We start from the raw sequence: 27393 nt of genomic DNA on the forward strand, positions 1-27393 counted from the left end.
CATAATTTCTAATCACCTTTCTCAATTATTTAATGACTCTCAATTGCATTTATTTCTTTGGAGTGGTGAGGCATGCCCCATCATGCCCAAGGGAGTCAGAGGACAACTTTGATTCTCCCAAATGCTTAATACACCTGTCTCATAACTCAGAAATCTCAACTCCTCTGTCCTAAGAGAATGGAAAATTTATAACTATTCATAGTAGCACTATTTACAATAGTCCTAAGTAGAAATAACTGAAATGTTCAGAGTCATAGGCAAAATCCAGTATAATTCACACAGCGGAGTCTAAGGAGTCAATGGAATCACGTCACAATAACATCTACAACATGGATAAACAACTCATCATGCTGAAAGTCAGTGTTAGCCAGACACAAAAGAGATCACTTAATTCCAATAATGAAAAGTACAAAACACAAATATTAAGACTAGAACTAGAAATTCAAGAAACTAGATCGAAGAACTAGATCGAAGAGAGCATAACTCTGAATTACTCATGTGAGTACTATGCCCAGTTCTAACAAAAACAACACATGCACATGCAGGTGTGCGCACGCAAATTGAGATTATCATGGCCCCTATGCAAGGATAACATGCAACTTGGTTAAGTGTTCCATATTTTGTTTTTTGTTTGTTTTGTTTTGTTTTGGATTTGGTTTTTTCGAGATAGGGTTTCTCTGTATAGCCCTGGCTGTTCTGGAACTCACTCTGTAGATCAGGCTGGTCTCAAACTCAGAATTCCTGCCCCTGCCTCCCAGAGTGCTGGGATTACAGGTGTGAGCCACCACCGCCTGGCTAAGTGTTCCATATTTTTAAAGAACATTTCCATTGGAAATAAATTTGAATAGCTGAAAAGGTTCTAAGACTATGACACTAACTTCTCACGTTAAAGAACCCAAAACAGCTGGCATGGTGGTGTACACCTTTAATTGTAGAACTTGAAAGGCAGAGTCAGGGAAATTTCCGGAAGTCCCAGACCAGTGTGGTCTATACAGTGAGCTCCTATGCACCAAATAGTGTCCCTTAAATGAGTAAAATTTGGTCTAGACATTTGGCTCACTGGTAGGTGCTTGCCTAGAATGCGTAAAACCCCAATTCCCTGAACTACAAAAAAGATGGGAGGAAACTTAAATTTTATGTCTATGATGAGATCTCTCATTATAAATCAAAAACTAAAAGGAGACCTGTCTATTTTGTTAAAATCCTCAAATTTCTGAGCTAGAGACAAAGTTCAGTTTGGTAAAGCACTTGCCTAGCATGCACTGCATCTTGGGTTCAGTCCCCTAGTACCACATAAAAGGGCATGGTGCTACAGCAGGTAGAGGCAGGATTAGTTCTAGGTCACCCTTGGCTACAAGAGACCTTTCACAAACACAAAATAAAACCCATCAGATGTCTTCATTTTAAACATGAACCAGAAGTTAGAACACTTGACATGAGTACCTGTCTGCACGCCCGTGTCCTTCTTGGGAGAGGCTGTTGGAGCGGCAGCTGCACACGCTTCATCAGCAGCCTCCTCAGCATCACCATGGTAACTGGAGACGGTAGTGGATGCCTTATAATCCACTTGTGCTGTGTAAAATAACAATGAGAAACAGACCTGAAAATGACATCTAAAAGAGTACTAACAAACTCCAAGTGGGAGCTAGGAATAGAGTGGAGTGACTGTGCTAGCACACAAGGCCCTGGATTGGAGCCCTTGCACTGAAGGATGAAAGCTCAAGACTTTGACTCAAGTAACATTTTTGAAAGGTGAGAGACTTAAGATTATAGCCTAAATTTATTACAAAAGGTTACCTGTATTTTTAGTGTTTGCTGAATTTAAAAATCTAAGAATGCATATTAAAGCACCTATGTTACCTATTTCAGGATGACTGAAAATTTTTACAGAAGAGATACTGTAAAGTGTCATTTCGGGACAGCTTTCTAAATGATTAAAGATGGCTTAGGGGAAAAGACTCGATTCCTTTAAAAGAATACTTAGTTAATGCATGTTTTTAAGGAATTAAAATAGACAAGTATTTAAAATCGTCTTCAAAATCAAAACTAAGTAAAATTCTGATTAGTCCCTTACCACCAAGATTTTGAATCAGCCTGGATGTATCATGTCCCTTCTGAGTCAGTTCTCGGATCCTCTGCTCCTGTTTGAGCCTCTGCGCCAACTCCTGAGCTCGCTGCATTGTGTGGAATAGCTCGTTTGTCTTTAGAGTCATGATTTCCTATCAAGAGCAACAAACACAGGAAAACAATTACCAAGTGCATTCAATGATGTGACTGTTCCATTGAGTACGAGCACTCATGTTCTCCCTAGGTATCCGACACTGGTCTAGATACCAGCTGGAGAACAGTCAACAGGGCAAAGTTCTGGCCTTAGAGATTACAATTCTAACATTCTTTTTTTGTTGTTGTTGTTCTTGCTATTAGACAGGACTCTGTATACCAGGCTGTCCTTGAACTCCTAAAGGCTGGGATTACAGGTGGGCACTACCACTATGCCTAGCTGTCTCAGCCTGCTCAATGAAACTGATGTGTAGGCCATATGTCCCCTATCCAAGTCCCATTTTTGAAAGGTTGCAAGTGAAAACTTGCAAGGAAGTGCAGACTTTGTGTTTTTAAAGCTGACAACTGAATCATCATTGCTGTTTGCTTAGGTCAGCTCAGACACAGCCCCCGGACCCACCCTACCCACCCTGTCTGAATCCGTAAGAGCAGATGTTGCTAGACAGTGAGAAAGCAGTTCTTTGAAAAGGCTATTACTGAGCCCAGAGAGGCCTCCAGCAGCGAGGAATTTCATCAGCAATCCCAGCCAGTATCTAGAATCATTATTACTTTAGATTAATTTAGGGGTGTGGGGAGGTGCTAATGGTATCACAGTGTGTATATGGAGGTCAGATGTCAACTTTCAGAGTCCTCTCCTGGCAGATGAGTTCAAGGAACTGGCAAACAAGAACCCTTATCTGCTGAGCTATGCTTGCAGGCCTAATACCTAGAATTACTAGTAGGTTATATGTATCCAGATCACAGTGAAGTTTACTGCTGCATTCACCCTGACCACCTCCCCTTAACAGGCCAGTCATGCAGCATCTGAGATCTAGACCATGTGAGGAGCACAACCTTGCTGACCACCCTTTCCTTACTCAGCTGTAATGTCTCTACATGTAACGGCATGATGCAAAATATAGACCCTCGGTCTCTTCACTGCTTCCGTGCTATGAATACCTACTTCCTTCTGCTTCTGTTTAAGCTTGTCCTCTTCATACTGCCTCTGCATCTCCTCCCGCTCCCTTGCCAAGCGCAGTTCCAGTTCCTGCTCCTCTTTTTTTCTTTGCTCTTCCTCCAGCCGCTTCTTCCTGCGGTTCTCCTCTACCTGAGCTGTGATTGCTTTCTGGTCATAAATAATTACAAATTACTGTCACAAATGATGATGAGAATACAGTTTATCAGCTATACACACAGCAGTGTTGGGAGAGAATTATGCTTACTTGGCCTGTATATCACAAAGAGTCAACTAAAGAAGTAAGCTCAGTACTCAGCATGCTCCCCGATAGATGGGAGAAGCCTCAGTTCTTTACTGAGTTCAAGAAAGAAAATTAACTCACCCAGATTCCTCATATAAAATGTCTAGATGAATTATTGAACACAGACTGCATCCTGAGTGCCGATTTGGGCTGGGCACAGTGTCCTGTGCTGAGTGCTTATCTAGGCTGAATACTTGCTGAATGCAGCCCCTGCTACTGAGAAGACTTAGGTACAAAGATGGTTGAGGTACATCTGAGCAACATCTCTCTCTCACATTTCAGAGAAAGAGAACCATCAAAATCATCATTAAGTCCTTATAATGTCAGTGTGAAATGAGTTTTAATTTCAGCCTTATATTACTACTAGATTGCACAGTAGAAGTCTACTTTGATTTTTTTAATGTTTTCTTTCAGAGACCTTTAAAAAACTCTGAGGAAGTAGCCAATATACAGTCACACATACCTCACACTCATTTAAAGGCTCCACCGGAAGGCAGACAGCATGGTAAATACTGTCTGGTCCTCAGCCCAAGCAGAATATAATGCCAGCTGTGTCACGAGACTAACTTTACAGCATGATATAACTGGGCCCAAGTTGAAATTATGTATCAGGGTTTCTAGCTGGGTGTGGCGGTATATGCTTGTAATCCCAGGATGTTGGAGGTAGAGACAGGAAAATCAACAATATGGTCAGCCTTGGCTACATAGCAAGTTCAAGACCAGCCTACACGACATTAAAGCTTGTCTCAGGAAAAAAAAAACAAATTTTCATTTACCTAGGTGTATACTGGCCATGATCATGACTTACTAAGACAGAGAACAGTATATTACAGTGTGAAGCACACTGTGGAAACAACACCACGTGTTGTACATAATACCTGATGTTCTAATTGTTTCTGTCGGCGCCTTTCCCGCTCCTCAATCTGTGCTGGATCCAAGAGTGCAGTCATAGAACGGAGGAAGCTGTGGAGAGACATACATAGTTACTCAAAGCTCTAGAAAGGTTGACCAGTTTTTGCTGAAGCTACATCTGCTAAGTATTTCTATTTCAAAGACTGCCAAGCTGAAACTAACTGGACATAGTGACAGTTCTATTCAAACACACATTCTTAAAAGAATCAACACTGAAAAATCAACCTACTTTGTTTTCGGACCATGTGACACAGCCATGTCCAGAACAGGTCTGCCTCTCTGTTCTTTCTCAGAAGGCTCCACCTGGACTCCAGGTGGAGGTGTGTAAACACCATTGACATCCGCCAGTTCCCGAGTATCAGGAGACACACAGAGTGACTCCAGGTGCTGGTGTGTTGACTGAGAGGACAGGCGAGACTGAGAACCAGGCTGACTCTTTAATGAATCAAAATGCACTGCCCATCTGTCATGTTCTTCACCCTAACAGTAACAAATTGGAAACGCTCAGAACTTTTTAACTATTCCCATACAGAATTATAAACAACAAACACAGTCTGAAAGTCAACACTGATGAGCTGGAGGTGGTGATTAAGTGCCCCGGCTACTCCTTCAGGAAGAGCCGGGGATCAGTTCCCAGCACCCACCCACATGGCAGCTGGTTACCTATCGCCCGCTGCCCTAGTTCTAAGGGAGCCTCACCCTCTTGTGGCCTCCATGGGCACTGTACACATGTGGGGCAGACATACATGCAGGCAAAACACCCAGACAAAAAGGGGATAAAAATCTCAATATTTAAAAAGAAATCCAGTAGTGTATGTATGCATCATAAAAACTAACAAAATTGTTTCTTTTTTGATTATATAATTAAAGAACTGCCTTAGAAAATGGTTTTTAAATGCATTTCCAAAGTTTTAAAAACCTATATAAACCCACAGTACATACATTCAGAGAAAACAGACAAATGCATAATTTGCCAAATAATTTCAGAATCTAAGTTCCTGTGAGTAAAGACTTGGAATTCTAGTCCCGAGTTACCTTTGAATATATCATTCTTTCCTCTGCTTTTCTTTGCTGGTCATCTTCAACTTGTTTATTCAATTCTTCAATCCATTTTCTCTGTTGCTCTTGCTTAGCAGCGCTGCAAGGGGACTCCAGCAGTCCTGCTTCCTGAACAAGTCAGTAACCGAGGGAAGTGAGGCCTCCACAGTATAGACTTTACCAAGTTACTCCCACAGATCTAACCCAGGAAGGTGGCTCTCCCTAGGAGAAGCAATACCGTCAGGCAGACTCTGACCACACTACCTAGGAGTCAAGCTCTGACCTGCAGAACTGTGTCTTATACACACACTCATAGATGGTGTAAGGCACCTCAGTACCCAGAAAGGAAATGTTTGCTTCAATTCCTCATTTAAAGCAGTCTATAAAAATATAATTTGGGGAAAGAATGTTCTGGTGACTGCATAGATCTTCCAAGAATAAAAACAGCAAAACAAGTCAAATCACCACCCACTTCAGAGGCTCAGCAGTGCTGCTCACAATACCTGGGGAATGGCCTTCGAAGGACAGAGAATGAAATGTACAAACACGCAATGAAATACTACTCAGCCATAAAGAAGTCTAGAAGTCATGAAATGTGCAGATAGATGAGTGAACAAGATATTATATGTGGTGTAACCAGACACAGAAAGACAAATGGCTGAATGATCCTCTCAATGCATGTGGTGCCTAACTCCCCAGCCTTACATGTGACTATATAACCTAGAACAGCAGTTCTCTACCTGTGACTTATGAGCCCCACCTGGACTCCAGGTGGAGGTGTGTAAATATCATTTACATTATGATTCACGGCACTAGCAAAATTACAGTTATAAAGTAGCAATAAAATAATTTTGTGTTTGGGGGTCACCACAACACAAGGAGCTGCATTGAAGGGTTGCAGTGTTAGGAAGGTTGAGAACTGCTGACCTGCAGAAACTAGAAAAGTGACCAGAACTGTGGGGTGGGGTTGGGGTACTGAGGAATGGTGGTAATACAGGAAAATGGGAAAGGGGGCCTCAACTGAGAGAGGAAGGGGAAACAGAACAGATGGAGGGAGAAGGGGAATTATTATTTAATAAATAAGTATCATATTTATCTAAAATTACACCAAAGTCTATGTGTATACAAATATATATATAGTTTGAATGAAGTTACAACACTTGGGACCATAGTACTCTAAGAACCTTAGATTATCTAACAAATACCCCTAATACCAACATGAGAAACCTTTCAAGTTGATAGTCAAGAGAACCTAAGAGACTCCCAAAACAATACAGGGCTGTGTCCCAGAAGTTGAAGGTAAGTCTGTATTGCTGAAGACACACACCCTTGGAGGATGTGAGCTGGAACTGACCTGAAAGCATCTTCCTCGAATACTAGCTTTCATAATTCAGGAGGGCAACATATGAGCTGCTAAGGGAGGAAGCAACCAGTAGTCCTACCCAGCACCAACACTGAACAATGACCAGCATAGCAACAGATTCCTAAAGGTACAACAGTAGCACTTATATCTTGGCAGTAATCAACAGTTGTCTGATTGGACTCCAGGCCCATATAACAGGAGGTGAATCATGCTTGCTACTGTAAACCGAGTCAACTACATATGGCCAACAAGATCGTGGATCTTAGAGAATCTACAGCTACCACTTTATTAAACCAATGGAGTTCCTAATTGTATTCTAAATACTTATCCTTATATCCATAGATAAGTATGGCTCACACCTCTCATCAGTGAAGCAGCAGAAAGCATTACAGAAAGGCACAACTTGTCAACCATCCAACTGATACACTCAGAACACAATACCTAGATCTACAATACAGTACAACCTACAGCTAAGGCTCAGGGAACGTCACAGAGGGGTTGGGGGTGGAGAGAGAAAAATATTTCTGTGTGTCTTTAGCTATGATGGAAGCTGCACCCATGAAATCTCACCATGGCCGCCTAAAGAAAACAATTCCAACAACAATTGACATCCCAACAGAGATGGGGAAATCTCTAGGCCTCACACACAGATGGAGACCTACAAGCCGAAGTGGAGAAAATTAGTCCTCTGCAGGGATGAGCGCCTGGTTATTCAATACCAAGTGGTTGGTCCTAGAAACACATACATGCTGGAACACTAAACTGACTCAGAAGGTTGTACTGTATGTGTGCTTATATGTATGTCTACCAACAATGGTTAAAGAAGAGAAAGCTGTGAGCTTGGTAGGGGAGCAGCAGAGGAGAGGGAAATGATGTGATCATTTTAGTTAAATTTTTAAAAATTACTTTCATTTTAAAATTACATAAACCCTCTCTGAAACCATATGACTCATACAAGGTTAGCATACAGTTCAAAGGCTTTGTTTTTCACATGCTAACTTACCATGCTTGGAGTTGTCTCTATTCAGAATCTCTTGCCAAATTTTATTTATGTAAATACAAAGTCCTGCATCCAGATAGGTAAGTTAAGAGCAAACTTACTTCTCAAGTCCTCACTTGTTTCCTGTGTGCGTGGGTGTGGGACGTAGAGAGCCGAGCTCACTAGAAGTGTCATTTATTCTGCAGGAGTACCACCCCCCCCCCCCCTTGCTTTGTTCAGTGTTCTTTCACTGGGACCCAAGGCAGGCCAGGCTGGCTGAGTGTAGCAAGGCCAGGGATGCACTCACCCCACTTCCCCGGCACTGATCACAAGCCTGCGCCACCATTCAGTCCTCCTGACCTTGCTTGATGATACTTTCAAAGCTGAGCTAGGGAATTTTAAAATAGTAATCTTAATCTGGCTTTTTTGTTGTTGTTTTTGAGACAGGGTTTCTCTGTGTAGCCCTGGCTGTCCTAGAACTCAGAGATTCACCTGTCTCTGCCTTCCCAGCACTGGAATTAAAGGTATGTACCACCACTACCCAGCTAAATCTAGCCTTTTTGATTAAGCTTATTTCTATGGGTATCGTTACTTTGTGACTATTAGTAGTAGCTTGCATTCCTTGAATAAACCCAACTCTCCAGATTAATCTTTATAAATTTTCTAATGTCTCTAGTCAAGTCTGAATATCAAAAATGTTTTCTTAGCCCTGGTTATCAGGCTTGCCAATCTGAACACACACGGAAACCTTCTGACTGTAAATACATCTGGGCTGGAGTTTACTTTGCTGGGGTTACCTTCTTTCCCTCCTTCAACTTTGAGATAAGGTTATCCCAGGCTAGGCTCAAACTTAGGATCCACCAGCCTCAGCTGAGTGTAGATACTTTAATGGTGGATTCAATTTCTTCAGGAATACAGTACCACTTGGACACTTTTTTGTTTGCTGCTGTTTTTCATCTTTTACTTTATGTGCATTGGTGTTTTGCCTAGATGCATGTGTAGGTGAGGGTATCAGATCTTGGAGTCAGACAGTGGTGAGCTGCCACGTGGGTGCTGGGAACAGAACCTGGGTCCGCAGTCAGTGCTCTAAACAATGAGCCATTTTCCAGCCCCAATTTTTATTATTTTCAATTATGTGCATGTGTAGCTTATGTGTACTGATGCAGGTGCCTACAGAGTCTAACACAGAATGCCAGATGCCCTGGAGGTGGAGTTATATGCAGCTATGAGCTATACAGAGCCTGAGGACTGAACTTAGTCCTGTATGTAGTCCTGTATGTAGTGCAACACGTACTCCTAACAAACCGCTGGGTTCTCTCCAGCACCAGTTGTTCTAAATGTCCTCTTACTTAAAAAAAAAAAAAAGTTCATAAACCCTACATCCTTTTTAATTCATGCTAGTCTTTTGAGGAGCTTACTTGTACTTGACACAAACTACAGTCATCTGAAAGGAGGGAACTGCAACTGAATTGATGCCTCCATAAGATAGGGAGGGCCTAGCCCATGGTGGGCTGGTGGTTCTGGGTTCTATAACAAAGGAGGCCAAGCAAGCCATGAGGAGCAAGTCAGTAAGCAGCTCCATGGCCTCTGCATCAGCTCCTGTTCCAGGTCCTGACTTCCTGCCCTTTGTGAGCTCCAGTCCTGACTTCCTTTGGTGATGAACAGCAATGAGGAAGTGTAGGCTGAATAAAACCTTTTGTCTCGAACTTGCTTTTTATGGTTGTGGTGTTTTGTTTCATAGCAGCAATGGAGACCCTATATAAGTCATATGTTAATGACTTTTAATAACTTGTGGATTTAATTATTCCCAGTGTACAAGTTGACCTTGGTGCCCAGAAAGATGTCTCAGCTAGGACACTTGTCTAGTATGCTGACCTGAGTTTAGTCCTGGACGGACTGACTCTTTAGTGTTGTCTACAGACCTCCACAGAGGCTATGGTATGTGTGCACCACCACATACTCACACATACACACACACACACATACAAAGTTGAAAAGCCATATTAAAAAAAAACAACCATACAAACTTAATTGGCAATTAAAAAGAAAAGACTCAGAATCATTTCTTTGTAGCAAATAAGTTATACAGAAATAAAGGACTAATGGACCTAAACATCCAAAGTATTAATACTTAGGACTCAACATCTAATGACTGGCTAGCTCTAAGTGGTGGCCATCCATCCAGCCTGGGTGGCCATCACTTGACAAAGGACCTGTGACAGAATGTCTGAAGAAGCAGCATGAGAGGGAGACAGGGACAAAGACAGAAAGACAATACAAGTCTTCATCTAAAATTAAGCACCAATAAAGAAGTCCCACAAACACTGCCTATCTAAAGGATGCTGATGCTGGAATGTACAGAAACATCTCTGTCTTATCAAGAGTCAGCGGTGGATGTCTGTGCCAGTTAAAACCCTAACTGTATGTACTAGGAAGGAGTACATTCTGACTCATGCCCCTCTTTTTGACTATCACACTATTCAAACATTGGGCCCCCAAAATGAATCCTCTGCTGGAGGAGGTTGGAGCCTCGGGGCAGCCAGAGAAGGAATGTGATCCTAGAGAAATGCCTTGGTGGACAACTGCAGACACACACGGTGGGAGACAGCCTGACTAGATGCCTAGTGACGTACACCCCACTTTAATCTGCACTTTTCTATCAAGATCCTCAGACGCATCTGGGATATGCTGGATCTCTCTGTCCCTCTTCCCAATGTGACACCACTGAGTGAGTCTTCTTTTCTACTGTTCAGTATTAATTTGGCTTTTTTAATGAGCTTTCTGAGAACAGCTGGCCAAACCGGCTTTGTAGGGCACAGGCTGTGACTCTTAAGTCATTCTTAAGTCCACTAACAGAGCTGGACAGATGGCCCAGCAAGAGGATGTGAGACCAAACCTGTACTTAGTGCCCAGGATCCACATGGTGGATGGAGAGAACGGACACCCAGAAGGTCTCTAAAACCTCCACTCAGAATGGCATACACATGCACCAATAAATGATAAATGTGGAAATAATACTCTTTTTACAGAAAGGCCAGTTATAAACTGCAGATGGAAATTTAGAATATTAGTTTGGATCATGACTAAATTAGATTTGGACATACTATGGTCAAACATAAGAGTACAGCATTTCATTTTTAATCAATAAGCACTAAAAATAAAATTTACAGTGCTGGGCATGATGACAGATGCCTGGAATCCTAGCACAAAGCAGCTGAGGCAGGAGGACTGCCACAAGTTTGAGACCAGGGCTATATAGCAAACTCCTGCCTCAAAACAAAACAAAACAAATTGACAAAATGATCATATAATTTGAACATTATTTCACATTTTAAAAGTTTTAATAAAGGCCAGGCATGATGACACACAGTTTTAACACCAGCAGTTGGGAGGCAGAGGCAGATCTCTTGAGTTTGAGCCATGACGGGTAAGTTCTAGGACAGGTAGATAGAGCTACCTACATAAACCCTGACTCAGAAAAAAAGAAGAAACTGTAATAAAGATGCCTTTTGCTAAAGTACACAAAGACACACGCAGAGCGTCAACAGGACTTGATATACTTACCCTGGATTGGTCAAGGACTTGAAACTTATCACATACTATTTCAGATGGTTTCCAAGGATTATTCCATTTTTGAGAAGCTTCTTTTTCTTTCTTCTTTAAAGCAACCTGTTCATCTGTAAATAATGTGCTTTTTTAAAAAAATGTTCAAAAACTGTAAAAAAAAAAAAGGAATCATATAAACAAATCATGACCTCTTACAGAGTGCCAACGGAAACAGAGTTAATCACAGTTGTTTGTGTGGAAGGATATGCCTGACAAATCAAAAAGGGACGTTGAAGGGTGTGGGACCACCGCAAACACAGACTCAGCGTCAAGCTGAGCAGCTGAGATGAGGCCCTAAACACACGCAGCAGAGGCCTGCCGGGGCTGTGTGCGTCCAGAGATGATGCACCTGACCTCAAGAAACCGGAGAGCCCTGGGAGTTTAGAGGTCAGGTGAGGTGGGGGGTGGGGACATCACGTGGAGACAGGGGAGTGGGGAGGAGGTACGGGATGTGGAATAGTCAGGGTAGACGGTGGGGAGAGTGGGGGGGGGGGAGATAAAATATGGAGTGTAAAAAAATAAATTAATTAAAAAAAATCAAGTGTACAGTGCAGCAGTATAGGGGAATACCAGAACAGGGAAGTGGGAAGTGTTGGATGGGGGAATAGGGGGAGGGAAGAGGGCTTATGGGACTTTCGGCAAGTGGGGAGCCAGAAAAGGGGAAGTCATTTGAAATGTAAATAAAAAATATATCGAATAAAAAAATGCAAAAAAAAAAAATCAAGTGTAGCTCGGACAGATAAAAGAACTTTGTACTACAGCTATCAACAGCGTGGAACAGTTTCTCAGAGTACTTGGCTTTGCCGCTCACTCTGTGGTTTGGCCTTCCTGTGTTAGTATTCCTGACAGACTCAGAAGGTACACAGCCAATCTTGAGGGTCAACTGCAATCTCAACCGCCTCCGACCTCTGGAACAAACTGTTCCTTTGCCAGCTAAACTTTGGTTTCTTCTGTAAAGTAGAGCAACAGTATTGCCTATTTCAGGGCAAAGTCTAGCACAAAGTGGGGATGGCAGTCCCTTCTCACTAACTGTTGCACGGGAGACAGGGCTGCTAAGAGGGCTCATTGGGTAAAGGCGCTTGGAAGAAGAGAACTGACCCTGTACAAATTGTTCTCTGACCCCCCCAATCTACATATAACTTTAATTTTTTAAAAAAGTAAAGCTCCTAGTACCATAACACACACACACACACACCCCTAAAGTGGACTACTTTTTAATAAAGCCATACCTCAAGCCACAATATTTTCATAATTAAACAAAGTAAATTAATAGAAACCATTTAGGATTATTTATCTGTAGGGCTCCAGAACGATACCAGCGGCACGCTGCTTTTGGTGCACATGCCCAGTACCCAAGACACAGGGCACTGTGAAACTCCAACGCTTCTTAGGAGTGTGCAAAGAACTACAGATGTCAAATTCTATCAAAAAGGTTAATACACTGAGAGGTAACAACAGTCTACAAGCTAACAGAACTATAAGGAAAGGTACAAAACTTACCTAGCTCTTTTTTCCACTGGGCTCTTCTTGCTTCCAACAAACTTCTATCACGTTCCCTTTCCCCCAGAGTACTGAATATGTCAGCTGGTTTCCATTCATTCTCTCTAAGATAAAACATACATACAAAATGCCAGGAACTGTATCATGTTTCTATGTGACAGACTGCATAAATATTAAGTAATAAGATTTTAAGGAGCCAAGTCTTCAGAGTACATCGCATGCAGTGGACAAGCAGATACAGAGTCTACAGACACCCCAGAGACAGACAGGCGTCACCTACACGGCGGCTTTCTGCTCACACTGCTGAGGCACCTCTGGAGTTCTCTGGTGCACCTGCTCATTCTCACTTGCGGCAGGGGAAATGACCTCCGTTTTGTGCAGTAATCCTGTGACATTCACATCCTTTGGCTGACTAGGAATATCAATTAAATGGAAACTATCTTGACCTAGGAAATAAAATGCATGTTTTAAAATCACACTATTGAAGTACTTTGTCACAACATACTCCTATACAGTTGAAAGAAAAGCTTTAGCAGGCGTCATGGCTCATACCTATAACCCTCAGGTAAAACTCGGGAAGCTGGGACAAGAGGATCACTCTGAGTTTGAGGCCAGGCTGGACAACACACCAAGTGCTAGGCCAGTCTGGGATGCAGAGTGAGACCTTGTCACAACCAAAGAAATATATAAAAATGGGCAACTGTGAAGGGAGGTGCAGACCTTTAGGCTCAGAACTCAGGAAACAAGAGCTGGCTGGTCTCTCTGACTCAGGCCAGCCTGGGCTACCCAGTAAGACCCTGTCTCAAACAGCAACAAACTTATAAAACAATTCTTGAAGTATCTACCAAAAAAAAAAACCCAAACAAACAAACAAAAAACCAGCAGCAGCTACAGCGGCTGCAGGTGTGATGGCACACACCTGCAGCCCTGGCACTCAGCAGGGAGAGGAAGGAGGTTCAGGGGTTGAAGGGCAGCCTAGGCTGCAGGAGGGCATCTCAAAAGCCAAAGCTCACCAGGCTGGAGTGTAGCTCAGGCAGTAGGACACTGGCTTTGCAGGAACAGGGCCTTAAGTTTGACCTAAGGTTTTAACTGCTGAGCTATCTCTCCAGCCCCCAAACCAGATATTTTAAGAATATTTTCAGGCCTGGAATAGTGGCACACACCTTTAATCCCAGTACTCAGGAGGTAGAGGTAGGTGGATCTCTGTGAGTTTGAGGGCAGCTTGGTCGATACAGAGTTCCAGGGCAATCATGGCTACACAGAGAGAGATCTGCCTCAAAATAGATAGATAGATAGATAGACAGACAGACAGACAGACAGATAGATAAGCCGGGCAGTGGTGGCGCACGCCTGTAATCCCAGCACTCTGGGAGGCAGAAACAGGCGGATTTCTGAGTTTGAGGCCAGCCTGGTCTAGAGTGAGTTCCAGGACAGCCAGGGCTATACAGAGAAACCCTGTCTCAAAAAAACCAAATCCAAAAAACAAAAATAAATAAATAAATAAATAAATAAATATGTATTATACATTATATAATATATATGTGTACATAATGTATTTTATATATATATTTGAATGCTAATTTTAAAACTGGGGCTGGTGAAATAGTCCATTGGTTTAGAACATTGACTGCTCTCCTGAAGATCTTGAGTTCAAATCCCAGCAACTACATGGTGGCTCACAACCATCCACAATGAGATCTGACGCCCTCTTATGGTATGTCTAAAGACAGCTACAGTGCACTTACACATAATAATAAATAAATCTAAAAAAAAAAAAAAGGCAAAACCATAAAGCAATTTTATCTATTTTATTCATAAGAAAAAGACTAATGTGAATAATAATAAATTACTGCATGTTAAATCAGATTTTAAGACACACAGTTACCAAAAAAAAAAAAGCCAATGATTCTGAAATTCGAAAGCATACTGGGAAAAGTTAAGCTTTGAAGAAAAGAAGTCTTACTTGCTTCCCCCGCCCCACTCTCAGGGAGGGTCACAGGCCCGTCTCCCCGGCTCAGACTCAGCATCAGAATCTGGCGAAGCTGGTCCTGTGTGAGACACACCAAACTGCTGTTCATGTTCTCCGCTGTGGTGTGTTTTTTGCAAGGCTTCTGTTTAGCCACTGGACAAGTATCTGCAGTGTTTATAATCATCCGTATATTAGAGGTTGTAGGTGAAATCTCCTTTTGAACACGGAGACCGTCTTTTTCTGAATACTGCTTACATAAATCCGTACTGGGTGAAAATGTCAATCTACTATTTTCAAGTTTTGCTTGTGAAGTGTTTGAAGCAGAGATCTTCTTTTGAGAAAGGTTTTCACTCCCAACGTAAGTATTTTGTGTTGATTTTAAAGTATGTCCAGTCTGTTTTGTTCTTAAAGGACATTTTGCAATCTTGACCTTATTTCCCATCTGTTAAAACACAAGTTTATTCTTTATGACAGTGCATAAAAAACTGACATGATCATTTTGTCTAGAGACACGGTATTGCTATGCAGCCTAAGCTGGCCTCTCTCTGCTCACCTCTTCAGAGTAAGCCTGAACCCTACACCCAGCTAACAATCATCAATTTAAAATCTGTGATAAATCAGGCCTCTAAATTTTCAGTTTGCTTAGTTAGATACGACAGCCATAAGAGGCTATTTGGCTTTGCAGACTTTTCCCTGAAAGATTCAACAATGAGAAATGACCTGACTCCAGATGATAAAGAATACAAATAACACTGCACACTATGGGCGGTCTGCAGTCTGTGCCAGCTTTGACACTTGTATCATTACATTATGTAACTTACATAAACTGCCTCCGGTGGGTTGCCGGTCCTTATCCCTCCATGACTTAGCTGTTTGGTCCTCCCCAGTCCCAGTCTTGTGCTAATGGCTGCTGTGTTCTTCTCTCCATGACCACTCTCCTCCTATACTGTTCTCCACATGGCCTCCCTCATTCCCCCAGGATCCTCTCCTGACCCCGTGGGAACCAAAACTCCAAGCTCTCTACAATGTCAATAATGACAACCAGCTCTAAGTCCTGTTTACCTGAGTGGGATCTACCACCTGCCCATCCCAAAACCTCTCCGCCTGCTCTCTTTTCTCTCTGTAACGATCTTCAGTGTCACCACCAACTAGAATCATTTCATTGCCACTTTTTATTCTGCAGTCCATCATACACACTAAGCAAATCCTAACTCTAGAAATTCTCTATAGCATGTGTGGTGGTTTGAATATGCTTGGCTCATAAAGTGGCACTATTAGGAAGTGTGGCCTTGTTGGACTTAGTATGGCCCAGTTGGAGGAAGTATGTCACTGTGGGCTTGGCTTTTGAGAACCTAGTCCTAGTTGCCTTTAGAACAAGAACAAGAGGTGGAACTCTCAGCTCCTCCAGCTCCACATCTGCCTGGATGCTGCCACATTCCTGCCTTGATGATAATGGACTGAACTTCTGAACCTGTAGGCCAGTCCCACTTAAATACTGTCCTTATAAGAATTATCTTGGTTATGGTATCTGTTCACGGCAGTAAAACCCTAACTAAGACAGCATGTAAGTACCAATGGAGAAACTATGGTAACTGGTTTCATTTATACCTATAACCAAGAATATCAAATAGGCTACCTGGCAGTCCTGCATTTACCAAATTTATATACTCTTATTATTCTCATTTTCAAAAGACACAATATTTCTCCTATTCTATTCTCAGTTGAAGAGTTAGCATTTTCAATGAAAATCTTATACCTAAGTATTTAGACACTGACTTAAGATTCTATCACTGGGGCTGGGGAGATAGCCTGGTGACCAAGGGCATCTCATGCACTTAGAGAAAACCGAAGACCCGAGTTAGGTTCCCAGCATCCAGGTCGGGCAGCTCACAACTTTGTGCTCTGGCCTCTGAAGGTTCATACACCCAACTCCCGCACAGAAACACATGTACACATCTGACTAAAAATGATCTTAAAAGGAAGTCTATTATCAAATCTCTACTAACTTCTGTGCTCAAAGTTCTTGTCCTTTCTACTTACATACAATCCAAAAGTCTCGTTTTTTATTTTATTTTGCATGTATAGGTGTTGTGCTTGCATGTATGTCTGTACTACATGTATGTAGTGCTCAAGGAGGCCTGAGGAGTGCACGGGATCCTGTGAGACTGGAGTTACAGATGGCTGTGAGCCTCCATGTGGGTGCTGGGAATCGAACCCAGGTCCTCTGGAAGAGCAGCCAGTGCTCCTAACTCCCAAGCCATCTCTCCAGCGCCATAAATCTCATTTGAGGGGTCAGGGGAGAAATTGATTGATCTCTCCTACTTCCTGGCAACCTTCTCTCTCTCCTAAAAAAACTTTCTCTTCATCTGGATCAAAAGTAACTGAACACAAGCATGCTATTATTTTACTATCGAGAAAACGTTTAGCCTCAAGCTCATCTGATGATGTATGCCTGTGGTCCTGTTCTGGAATATGGGGCAGGACATCTGATGATGTATGCCTGTGGTCCTGTTCTGGAATATGGGGCAGGACATCTGATGATGTATGCCTGTGGTCCTGTTCTGGAATATGGGGCAGGACATCTGATGATGTATGCCTGTGGTCCTGTTCTGGAATATGGGGCAGGACATCTGATGGTGTATGCCTGTGGTCCTGTTCTGGAATATGGGGCAGGACATCTGATGATGTATGCCTGTGGTCCTGTTCTGGAATATGGGGCAGGACATCTGCAAATTCTGGGCAGCTTAGTGTCATTCTGTCATCATAAAAACTAAAAATAAAAAAGGAGGGTTCTGGGTCTAGCTCGGTGTTAGAGAATTTCCCTCCATGAGCTGGACCTTGAGTTCAGCGCCCAACACCAAAACAACACCATCGTTGGGACTTCATTTTGTCTTCTTCTAAACCTTTTCCACCCAGGACTTCACCCTCCTACTCTACCGCTCAGTCACTAGCAATGTCTATATGCCAGACCTAGTAGCTAGTTCCCAAGTTCTCTTCCTACTCCACCCGAGCTGCACCTCAAGTAGCCGATTACTCTCTGTATCTTCTCTAGTTCACCTCTACAACTCTGTAATCTTGGTTCTTCTGACGTGCGCTCTCTCTCTCTCTCTCTCTCTCTCTCTCTCTCAAAGTATGTGTCATTGTATTCCTTATTCTTACTTACTATTCTTCTGATTATTGAAGATAAGGTGCCTGAAGGCAAAACTCATGTGTATGGGTGCACATATGTGTCCATGTGGAGGCCAGAGGACAATTCAGGTAGTGTTTTGCAGAAAACTGTCTGTTCACCCTTTTCCCCCAGGACAAGACATTCTGTCCTAAGTTTTTTAAAAAAGAGAATTCTGGGTATAACTTGCCTAGCAAGAGCTGGGTCTTGAGTTCAGTCCTCAACACCAAAACATCATCATCATCATATCTGATCTCAGAATATAGCCCTGGTTGGCCTAGAAGTGATTTTGTAGCCTCAAACTCAGAGATTCGCCTGCCTCTGACTCCTGGACCTAGGATTACAAGTGTGTACTAGCACGCCTGACTTCTCACAGGACCCCTCACTGGTCTGGAACATCCCAGTAGGTTGTGTTTGCTGATCACCAGATGCCAGGCGTCTACTGACGTCTGCCTCTCCCACACCGCTGCTCCCGCTTTTCACTTGGGCTTTGGGGACAGAACTAGAGTTCCTATGTTCACGCAGTAAGCTGTATATTCAGCTGTCTTCCTCACCCCCACAATGGATTTCCAAAAGACACTTCAAAGTAAGCATTTCTCCCTTTTGCTCAGAATAACCCCCCCCCCCCCCATTTCAGGCTGGAGAGATGGCTCGGTGGTTAAGAGCATGGACTGTTCTTCCAGAGGTCCCGAGTTCAAGTCTCAGCAATCAGATGGTGGCTCAGAGCCATCTGCAATGGGGTCTAATGCCCTCTTCTGGTGTGTCTGAAGAGAGCAATGGTGAATACATTTAAAAAAAGAAAAAAAAACAACCCATTTCAGTTATCCATGCCAAAAATTTTACAGTAATATTTGACTCTGCTTGTATATTCATATTTACATTTTAAATGTTTTAGCTTTTTTTCTTAAGATGTATTTATTTATTATATGTAAGTACACTGTAGCTGTCTTCAGAGATTCCAGAAGAGGATGTCAGATCTCACTATGGATGGTTGTGAGCCACCATGTGGTTGCTGGGATTTGAACTCAGGACCTTCGGAAGAGCAGTCAGTGCTCTTAACTGCTGAGCCATCTCTCCAGGTTTTATTTTATATGTGTAGGTGTTCTGTTTGAGTTATGTATGCACCATGTGTATCTGGCCCCAGCAGTTGTGAGTCATCATGTAGGTACTGGGTAGTGAACCCGGGTCCTCTACAAGGGTATCACGTGCTCTGAGCTGCTGAGTCATGTCTCCAGCCTTTTAGATACTACAGGTCGATGCTGTTTGCTGTCTTCTGAATCTGACTGAGCCTCCTTCTCCTACTTGAACTGCTACCCTATTTCCACCCTTGCTTCCCAGCCTACTCACAACCTGGAAGTCAGATCATGTTGTTATCCTCAGAAGCCTCCCATGCTGCCTCATGCTTGGAGGCAGAGCTGAATTTCTCACATAATCTACTCTGGCCTCTTTTGCCTCCATTGCCTATTTATACCCAACCTTATTTTCTTTGTACTATTTCTTTACTGGGAAGGGCCAGGGGACAATTTGTAAGCGTTGTTTCTCTCCCTCCACTGTATAGGCTCTGGGGATCAGACTTGGAGGCAAGCATCTTTACCAGCTGAACCATATCGCCAGCCCCTGACCTCATTTTCTGTCTTAGTCTCCAACCACGTGAGCGTCTTAGATGCTCCTCGGCCTCGCCAAGGCTGCAGCACTAGTCAGTGGCTCTTGCTAGAACATGGTAACTTGACATTCCACACAGCTCCTTCCCTCACTGCTTTCCCCCCTCCCCATCGCCCAGGGCGGCCCCCCCCCCCCCCCCCCCCCCCGCAAGCTCCTGCCTCCCACCCTTCCAGCCCAGGGCTCCTCCCCTGAGCTCCTGCTCCTCCTCCCTCCCCCGCCGCCTGCCGCCACGCTCCTCTGTGACCCTGCCTTCCTCCTCTGTCTTCTATTTATTTATTGCCTTAGTTCTGTGCATTCCTTATCCCAGTGTAAACTCCAGAACAGATTTTTGTTTTGTTTTTTGCCTCTCTGTCCCCTGGACCTACAACATGAGTGCAGCAGGGTCGGTGTTAAATTTAAATTGAACATCATTAACTGCACCTCATATGCCACTGAATTCTTTATCCTTGCTTCCAAATTAGCTTCCTCCTCAAAAATACTCCCAGTAACCGTGGGCTCCTATCTCACCCTCTTCCATCAGGGTCTTCCTTAGCTAACTAGCATATATTGAACACGGCTTGTTTGGAAATATCACTATTTACGTGACAGCAAGCCTAAGTTCAGGTTTTCATTACCACATTACAGCTTTCTATCTATCCCATCTCTCCTTCCTGGAATCCCTCAAGCACTGCTTGCTTAGCTCTATGAAAAGTGTCGGGAATACAAGAACATGATTAAGAAAAGATCCTTGCTGTCAGAGAGGATTAGATGTCCTGAGTGCTCCCATCGCCTCTCCTTCTCTTTTGATAAGCTGCAGGCAGGACAGTCGTGTCAGCACGGCTGTCATCTGCTCAGGCTCCTTTCCAGCCACCTTCTGAAGCACGCCTCCTGTTGTGCTTTCTTCCAAAGAAAAATTGTATTATAGCTTCTTCCTTATCACAAAGCCTACAGTGAGCTGGGCTTGGTAGTGTGTGCCTGTAATCCCAGGCCTGGAGGACGAGGAGGGAAGACAGCAGGGTCCTGTGCTAGCCCAAGTTATACAGTGAAATTCAATCTTTTTTTTTTTTTTTTATAAAGTCTTTGATGGATTCCCTGATAGTACATGACAGCATTTTCAACGTCCTCAAGCATCAGTTAGGACTCTCCACCTAAGCTTTATGTCCGACATGTCCCCGAGCTACACCATTTTCAACAGTCAACTTATTTCTCATCAGTTGGCATCTTGTAATAGTTCCTGCAAGCCTGGACTATACTTCCCAACTTCTCTAACTAGTAACTACGTCTCTCAGCTCGAAGCTTCTAATTATAGAGCCACCTCGAGTACGAGCCGAGCCGTCTCTTGGTCTCCAACACTGACAGGAGCTGCTCTCCAGTGTACGCTCTTCTAGGTATCCCTAACGCCCCTCTAACTCTTCAGCACAGACACACCTGAGCCTCTAGAAAACAAGGGTGGCTCTCTCTCACTGTCCCCCTCTTCTGAAGAAGACAAATAAAGCCAACGGGGCTCTAGGCCATGCCGGAGCCTTCACGGCTGCTGGAGATCTCTGCGGCTGCTGGACACGCACCTACCAGCTGGACTCAGATAACTAATGTGGATTAGCTTGCCACATTCCAGTCGTGCCAGAAGTAATATGCAGAAAAGGCTTCTAAAAAACCAAAAATTCAGTCAGCACGTCATGTTAAGGTACAATTAGTCCAATTCTACACACTGCCAAAGAGGAATAATGAAAGCAGGCAGAGAGAGAGAAAGAGAGAGAGAGGCAGAGAGAGAGAGAGAGAGAGAGAGAGAGAGACAGAGACAGAGACAGAGACAGAGACAGAGAGTGCATGTCAGACTTTCCTATAAAGATTCAGTTATGTTCAGGTTACTGAGTAAGAAAAGCGACCGAGTCCAAAGCTCCCGAGAGCTTACTGGACGAGATTATGTCATAAACACCTTTTTAAATACTATGCTGTTTTTTTTTTTTTTTTTTTTTTTTTTTTAACCAAGCTCATCAATACTTTTTACCCTATAAAGACAAAGTCCGTGTTACGGAGCCAGCTCCGTGGTTAAAGTGCTTGCCGTGAACCTGTGAGGACCAGTTTAAGGATGCGCAGAGCACACACAACCACATAAAGGCCCGTCTGCAGTTCTAGCAAGTAAAAAGCAGACAGAGGAATCCTCCAGAGAAAGCTGCCCAGCTTGACTCTCTGTGTCGGGTCCGGCTGTGACTCAATAAAGAAAACCAATAGAAACAGGGAGGGTCAAAATCACTTGGCTTACCTTCACAGAAACTTTTGATTTATGCTCTACAAAAGAAAATAAAATTACTAAACTATAAAACCCAACACACATTAAAGCAGTGACAAAAGAAAATGTTAAGTACGGATTAAGATGTTAGGATAAAAATACTATCCCAAAAGCATTAACCGCAAATCCCACCTGAGTATTCTCACTTTTATAATGTGGCGGTTCAAGTATTCACTCCCTTTTCATTTTTATTTCAATATTCTTTCCAAGGAAAGACAAAAAACAGATGGGGGGGGGTCAGGCAAGTAACTGACAGAGAAGACTAAAAAAAACTATATTGAGTTTAAAAACTAATAAATAATTTTTAAAGACTTTAGCCACTGTGGTTGTACTGTATAAATTTCTCACAAAATAGTTTGCTTACATACAAAATAATTATCTGAACTTACCCTGCATTACTTACTAGGCAACAAGGTATAGTAACACCACAAACATATTACAAATGAAATATATTTTATGAACCAACATAGACAGTAGTGATGATCACTGTCACAATCTGACTTTACTTGGATAAATATCAATTTGTAGACATTAAAAGGCTTTATCCAAGTATCATTTAACTATATTACAACAAACATCTGTTAAACTACCACATATTCTGCATACAAACTTAAACATTTCAGACTTCCAAAAAAAACAGCATACCATATGGAGACAGTATTAGCTTCGTTTTTCCATCCAATAATTCAGTTTCAAGCTTCAAACCATCTCTGCAATATAAAAGAAAATTGTTTTGACAAGTTTAACGAAACAACTTTCACTAAATAGCAACCAGGAATGTTTATATGAACCTTGAAAGCAAACCTATACCTTTGAATGTACACAGGAATCACATGACCATCCAAGCAGGGGTTTTGGTTGTTTCTTTTCATTCACATCGCCCAAGATGCCCTCAAACTTCTTATGTAGACCAGGGTGATTCATCTGCCTGAACCTCCCTCCAAGTAGTCTTTAAATTTTAATATTTTTTTTTCAAGGCTGGAGATAGAGCTCAGGAGTGAAGAGCACTGTCTGCTCTTGGAGAGCAGAACCAACACTGTAGTTAACAAGTGTCTGCAAAGCCCCCATCAGGTCTCCAAGGGCACCAGGCACACAAGTGGCCCACAAACTTAGATGCTGGTGTGACACTCATAAAGTTCAAATAAGTATTTATGAAGTATGTGTATATATGTATACATACATACATATACTTTTTTTTTTTTAGCCCGAGAAGAAAAAAAATACAAAAGACTTTCTTACAACTTTTCTGTGAGGCCAGCATGTGTAATGATTAGCCTGAAACCTGTTTTTTTTTTGTTACTGGTAAGAAATAAAGCAACCCAGTTATTACAGTATCCTTTAATTTGCAGCTCTATACCAAAAATACCATGCTGCTACCAGAACTCCTTAGCACAGTACAAGACATATATATGCCATTTATTAGTTTTGTAACAGTTTCATGACTGACACATTCCAAGGAGGAATGGAAGTGACTGAAAGATGGTTAAAATGGTCACCAATGTGATGGCTGCTTAAATACTGAATTCCACACAACTTGGACTATTTCACATACTACATGGTTGCTTTAGTGATTCTATTACTAGCATAATAAATGCATAATAAACTTAGGCTAATATGACACTTTACATGTCAAAAGCGCCAGCATAAAGAAACGGTAAACACTACTAGCAAAACTTGTGTTGTCTGTTACGGTCATCAAAACTCTGATGGGATTCCACACACAATATTTCACTGTTTTACGGGGGTGGGGTGGGGGTGGGGTGGGGTGGGCGTAATGTGTTAATGAACAGTAATGACGACAACATTACAGAGAAAATACCAAACCAAGAAATTAAGGGCGAGCAGGTTGACTAGCAACGTTAAACTCACGGAGTTGCTTTGGTAGAGGGAATCAAAGTGCCTGCGTTTGCTAAAGGAAACAATCTGAGAGACACAGTTGCAGGACTACAAACAGCTCACGGTTACGTTAGAAGGCAACCTCTTGAATGCATCTAAAGTTGCTAAGTCTCTATTCTACCGCCCTGCAAATTCACGGGGCAGGCTGCCCCATTGATTTCTAAACTCCCAGAAGAGAACCTCACATTCAGCTACTATACATGCGCGGTTACGTTTAGGTCTGGTTGGCTGGTCTTCCTAAAACGATGAACTTCGGAAAATAAAGACCGCACCCCAGACTCGGTCCAGCCCCAGCTCGGGATGCTCCAGCTCGGTGCCGGGTAGCCGTAGCTCCCCGAGCATCTCGCCCTCTGGGGCACCGTCTCCCCTCCGGGGCGCTCCAACACCACGATCCGCGCTGGACCCAGAACCCCGCCCGCCGCCACGCGCCGACTGAAGGCCAGCCCCGCAGCCCAGCGAGCCCCCGCCGGCTTACCCCAGGTTCATGGCCCCGCCGCCCACCCGCAGCTCGCTCAGGCCACTTGTGTACCCAGCTTGCCGCCGCTGCTCAACAAACGCTACGCTGATTGGTTGCCGGGGGCCAGCCGAGCCAATCAGAGTGGCACATGCTGGCGGGTGCGTCGGACGAAGCCGGCCTCCCCTAGGTGCCTCTCCTAGAGGGGGCGCGTCTGCGGTTTCTTCTTGATCTCCGCCAGCCTCGGGGAGCCGCCTTGGCTCTGAGGGAGGTTTCCAAATAGGCAGAAGCAACAGATGTAACCATCCTATTTTTTATTTGGAGGAGAGATTTATTTCGTTGAAGGACTCGTGCCGCCTAGGACACATAGTATTTGCGTCTCTGTCTCTTCGCGCGACCCACACCTTACAGACTGAAGTTCTTTACTACTACAACAACAATCACAGTGTGGACCAAACTCAAACATCCATTGTTAGCAGTGCTATCTCTGAGGCACGAAGAGGAAAAAGGACTTGCCTGGGTCACTGACCAATGAACGATTAAACTACAGAGCCTATGTCTAATGTAAATGTGTGAATAACGGCAGTTGTCGCTTTTAGACTCAGTCTAAATTGTCACCTGTTGCTCTTGCAGAGGGTCCCAGAACCCATGTCTGTCGGTGGCTCTATATCACCACCTGTAGCTAAATATCAATTCCAGGTGTCAGACTGGAGTGGGGGGACTAAGTTTGAGGCCAGCTTGTTTTACAGAGTGAGTCTCAGGACTGCAGAGAAACCCTGTCTCAAAATCACCACCACCATTCCTATCCCCATCCTCCCTAACCCCCACCACCCCCAGATAAAAATAAACAAATGTCACTTCCGCAAAGACGCCACTGAGGGTAAAGAGTAAGTAGGTAATGTCTACCTCCCTCCTCCTAGGATCCCGATAATAAAAAAACATTATTCGGGTCACTTCCAGAGCATGCATGGGGGTTTTCAGGGTGGAGCTCGGGTAATCCCCAAGTAGATACATTGGAAGGTCTGCACCCAGCAAGGATGATGACATCGCATAACTGTTCATACTTGGGCACCTGCTCCCCATAATTTCCCAGAGCCCATGTATAATTACAGCGGTATTACATTTGGTTGGCTGAGAGGGATACTCAGGAGGGAGTCCCACGAGCCTCCCTATCCAGCCCTTCTATGAGGGAGTGTTATTTTATGCAAACAGGCCCATCTAAGCATCCAGAAGATAGCAGGTAGTTGGGCTTGGAGGATAGTCTAGCCCTATGCAACAGAAGTCCTTCTGAAAGATTGGGGAATTCCCTATCATGTAATTCCCTATCATGTCACACACCCATTTGGAATCCTGTACCAAAGCGAGCTTCAGAGAAACAGTTGATGTCTTCTACACTTCTGTAGCCACAGCTGTTGCCACTTAGGAGACAGCGGCAGGAGGTCTGCCATAGCCAGTCTAGGTTGCACAGGCGTGGTGGCTATTCCAGCTTGTCAACTTCTGGAATGAACTGCAGTTCAGAAATGGAGGGCACACCTGTGATCCAGATCTTGAGGCTGAAAGACACAGGCTTCTAACCCAGACCTTGACTTGGGATGACACACACTTTTGATCCAGATCTTGAGGCACAGTGGCCATGAAAAGTTTAGGTTCAGTCAAGGTAGTATATGTCTTTGATCCCAGGAGACAGAGGCAAGCAGATCTTGAGTTCAAGGTCAGCCTGGGATAGAGCAAGTTCCAGATCCAGGGGTGGTGGTACACACCTTTAATCTGGGCCACACCTGCTGGAGGCCTGCGTAAGGACATTGGAAGAAGGAAGGCTTGCTGCTTCTTTGCCAGCACATCTGTTGGAACCGACTTTTCAGGATAACTAACTTCGTGGGACCGACCCAGCAACTACTAGATTCTTGGACTTCCCATCCACAGCTGCCCATTGCTGGGTTAGTTGGACTGCAGACTGTAGGCCATTACAATAAATTCCCTTAATATAGAGAGGCATTCCAAAACTTCTGCAGACTCCAGAGAACCCTGACTAATACAACAGGGCACTATTTCTTTAGAAAAACCAAACAACAGACAGGCTTGAAAACACATACCTGAAATCCCAGCACTTAGGAGTCTAAGACAGAAGACCAAAGAGTTCAAGGCCAGCTTCTCTTACATAACACCCTACTTCAACAAGGATCTAGAGAAAAAGAAACAAACAGACAACAAAGGAGGAAGAATACACGTATACATTTGACCATGCTGTTTATGTTTTAGCTCTCTGTGGTGGTGCATGTCTTTAATCCCAGCACTCAGGAGGCTAAGACAGGGGTGGATTCTGTGAGTTCAAGGCTGCCATGGTCTAAATAGTGAATTCCAGGTCAGCAAGAGCTACATAAAAAGTCTATGTCTAAAAAAAAAAAAATTACTTAAAGGGATAGTTTTTTACTTATGCATAAAAGGGCTAAAATAAGAAGGTTAATAGTTATTTTCTGGGAGGTGGAGTGGTATGAATTTTGAAAGTATTACTTTTTCTTTGAGTTTGTGTGGTGTGTGGTATGTATGCAAGGTGTGAGTTCCCATGTGTGCTTGAGTGGGTGCACATGCACATGGAGCCCAGAGTTTGTTAACTTAGCTAGTCTAGCCAGCTCCCCCTACTCCATCTCTGTGGGGGCAGGGGGTTCTCCACAAGCACCAAGGCCAGCAGAGTGTCCCGCTGCATGAGGCAAGGAGGAAGCTCCGTTCAACACAACTCAGTAGCCAGTGTTGGTTCCAATTTTGAGAGTCTGGCTCTGGGTGGCTTATTTCAGACATATTTAAGCACAGCACGATTTGGGGAAAGGTTTCCTGGTGATAACTCAATCCAGTGTGTACAAGAAAACTTAAGGAAAGATTCCATCTAAACTCTTGTGACATACCAGTAACACCTTTCATGAGGATAGGTTCTATAGATTAACTAAGGACGCAGGCTCAAGGTAATCAGCGCTCACAGGGGCCTGGGGGAGGAGAGCACTACAGAGTGACTGAAATAGACACGAGTGTTTTAGGAAGCTGATGCAGCCTGAACATGCAGATAGCA

General features: G+C 43.5%; 1 protein-coding gene across 4 annotated transcripts in view; it reads right to left on the minus strand.

Annotated features, from left to right (window-relative positions):
• Positions 1-24419, minus strand: part of Ccdc66 (coiled-coil domain containing 66) — a 28763-nt gene extending 4344 nt beyond the window's left edge. For 2 of the 4 annotated variants that reach the window (XM_052189962.1, XM_052189961.1), the window contains exons 1-13: positions 24354-24419; positions 22628-22692; positions 21956-21981; positions 14880-15327; positions 13197-13362; positions 12917-13020; positions 11375-11487; positions 5466-5597; positions 4660-4910; positions 4397-4481; positions 3224-3385; positions 2075-2219; positions 1444-1572 (exon numbers count right to left, since the gene is read on the minus strand). In XM_052189962.1, the coding sequence (XP_052045922.1) occupies positions 1444-1572; positions 2075-2219; positions 3224-3385; positions 4397-4481; positions 4660-4910; positions 5466-5597; positions 11375-11487; positions 12917-13020; positions 13197-13362; positions 14880-15327; positions 21956-21981; positions 22628-22692; positions 24354-24364 (1837 nt within the window). In that variant the 5' untranslated portion in view covers positions 24365-24419. Of the gene's footprint in view, positions 1-1443; positions 1573-2074; positions 2220-3223; positions 3386-4396; positions 4482-4659; positions 4911-5465; positions 5598-11374; positions 11488-12916; positions 13021-13196; positions 13363-14879; positions 15328-21120; positions 21339-21955; positions 21982-22627; positions 22693-24353 lie in introns of those variants that run through there. The other 2 variants (XM_052189964.1, XM_052189963.1) reach the window with 2 other exon arrangements.
• Positions 24420-27393: the final 2974 nt, after the last annotated feature.

The sequence above is a fragment of the Apodemus sylvaticus genome, chromosome 8 (assembly GCF_947179515.1).
Source record: "Apodemus sylvaticus chromosome 8, mApoSyl1.1, whole genome shotgun sequence".
Classification (NCBI taxonomy): domain Eukaryota; kingdom Metazoa; phylum Chordata; class Mammalia; order Rodentia; family Muridae; genus Apodemus; species Apodemus sylvaticus.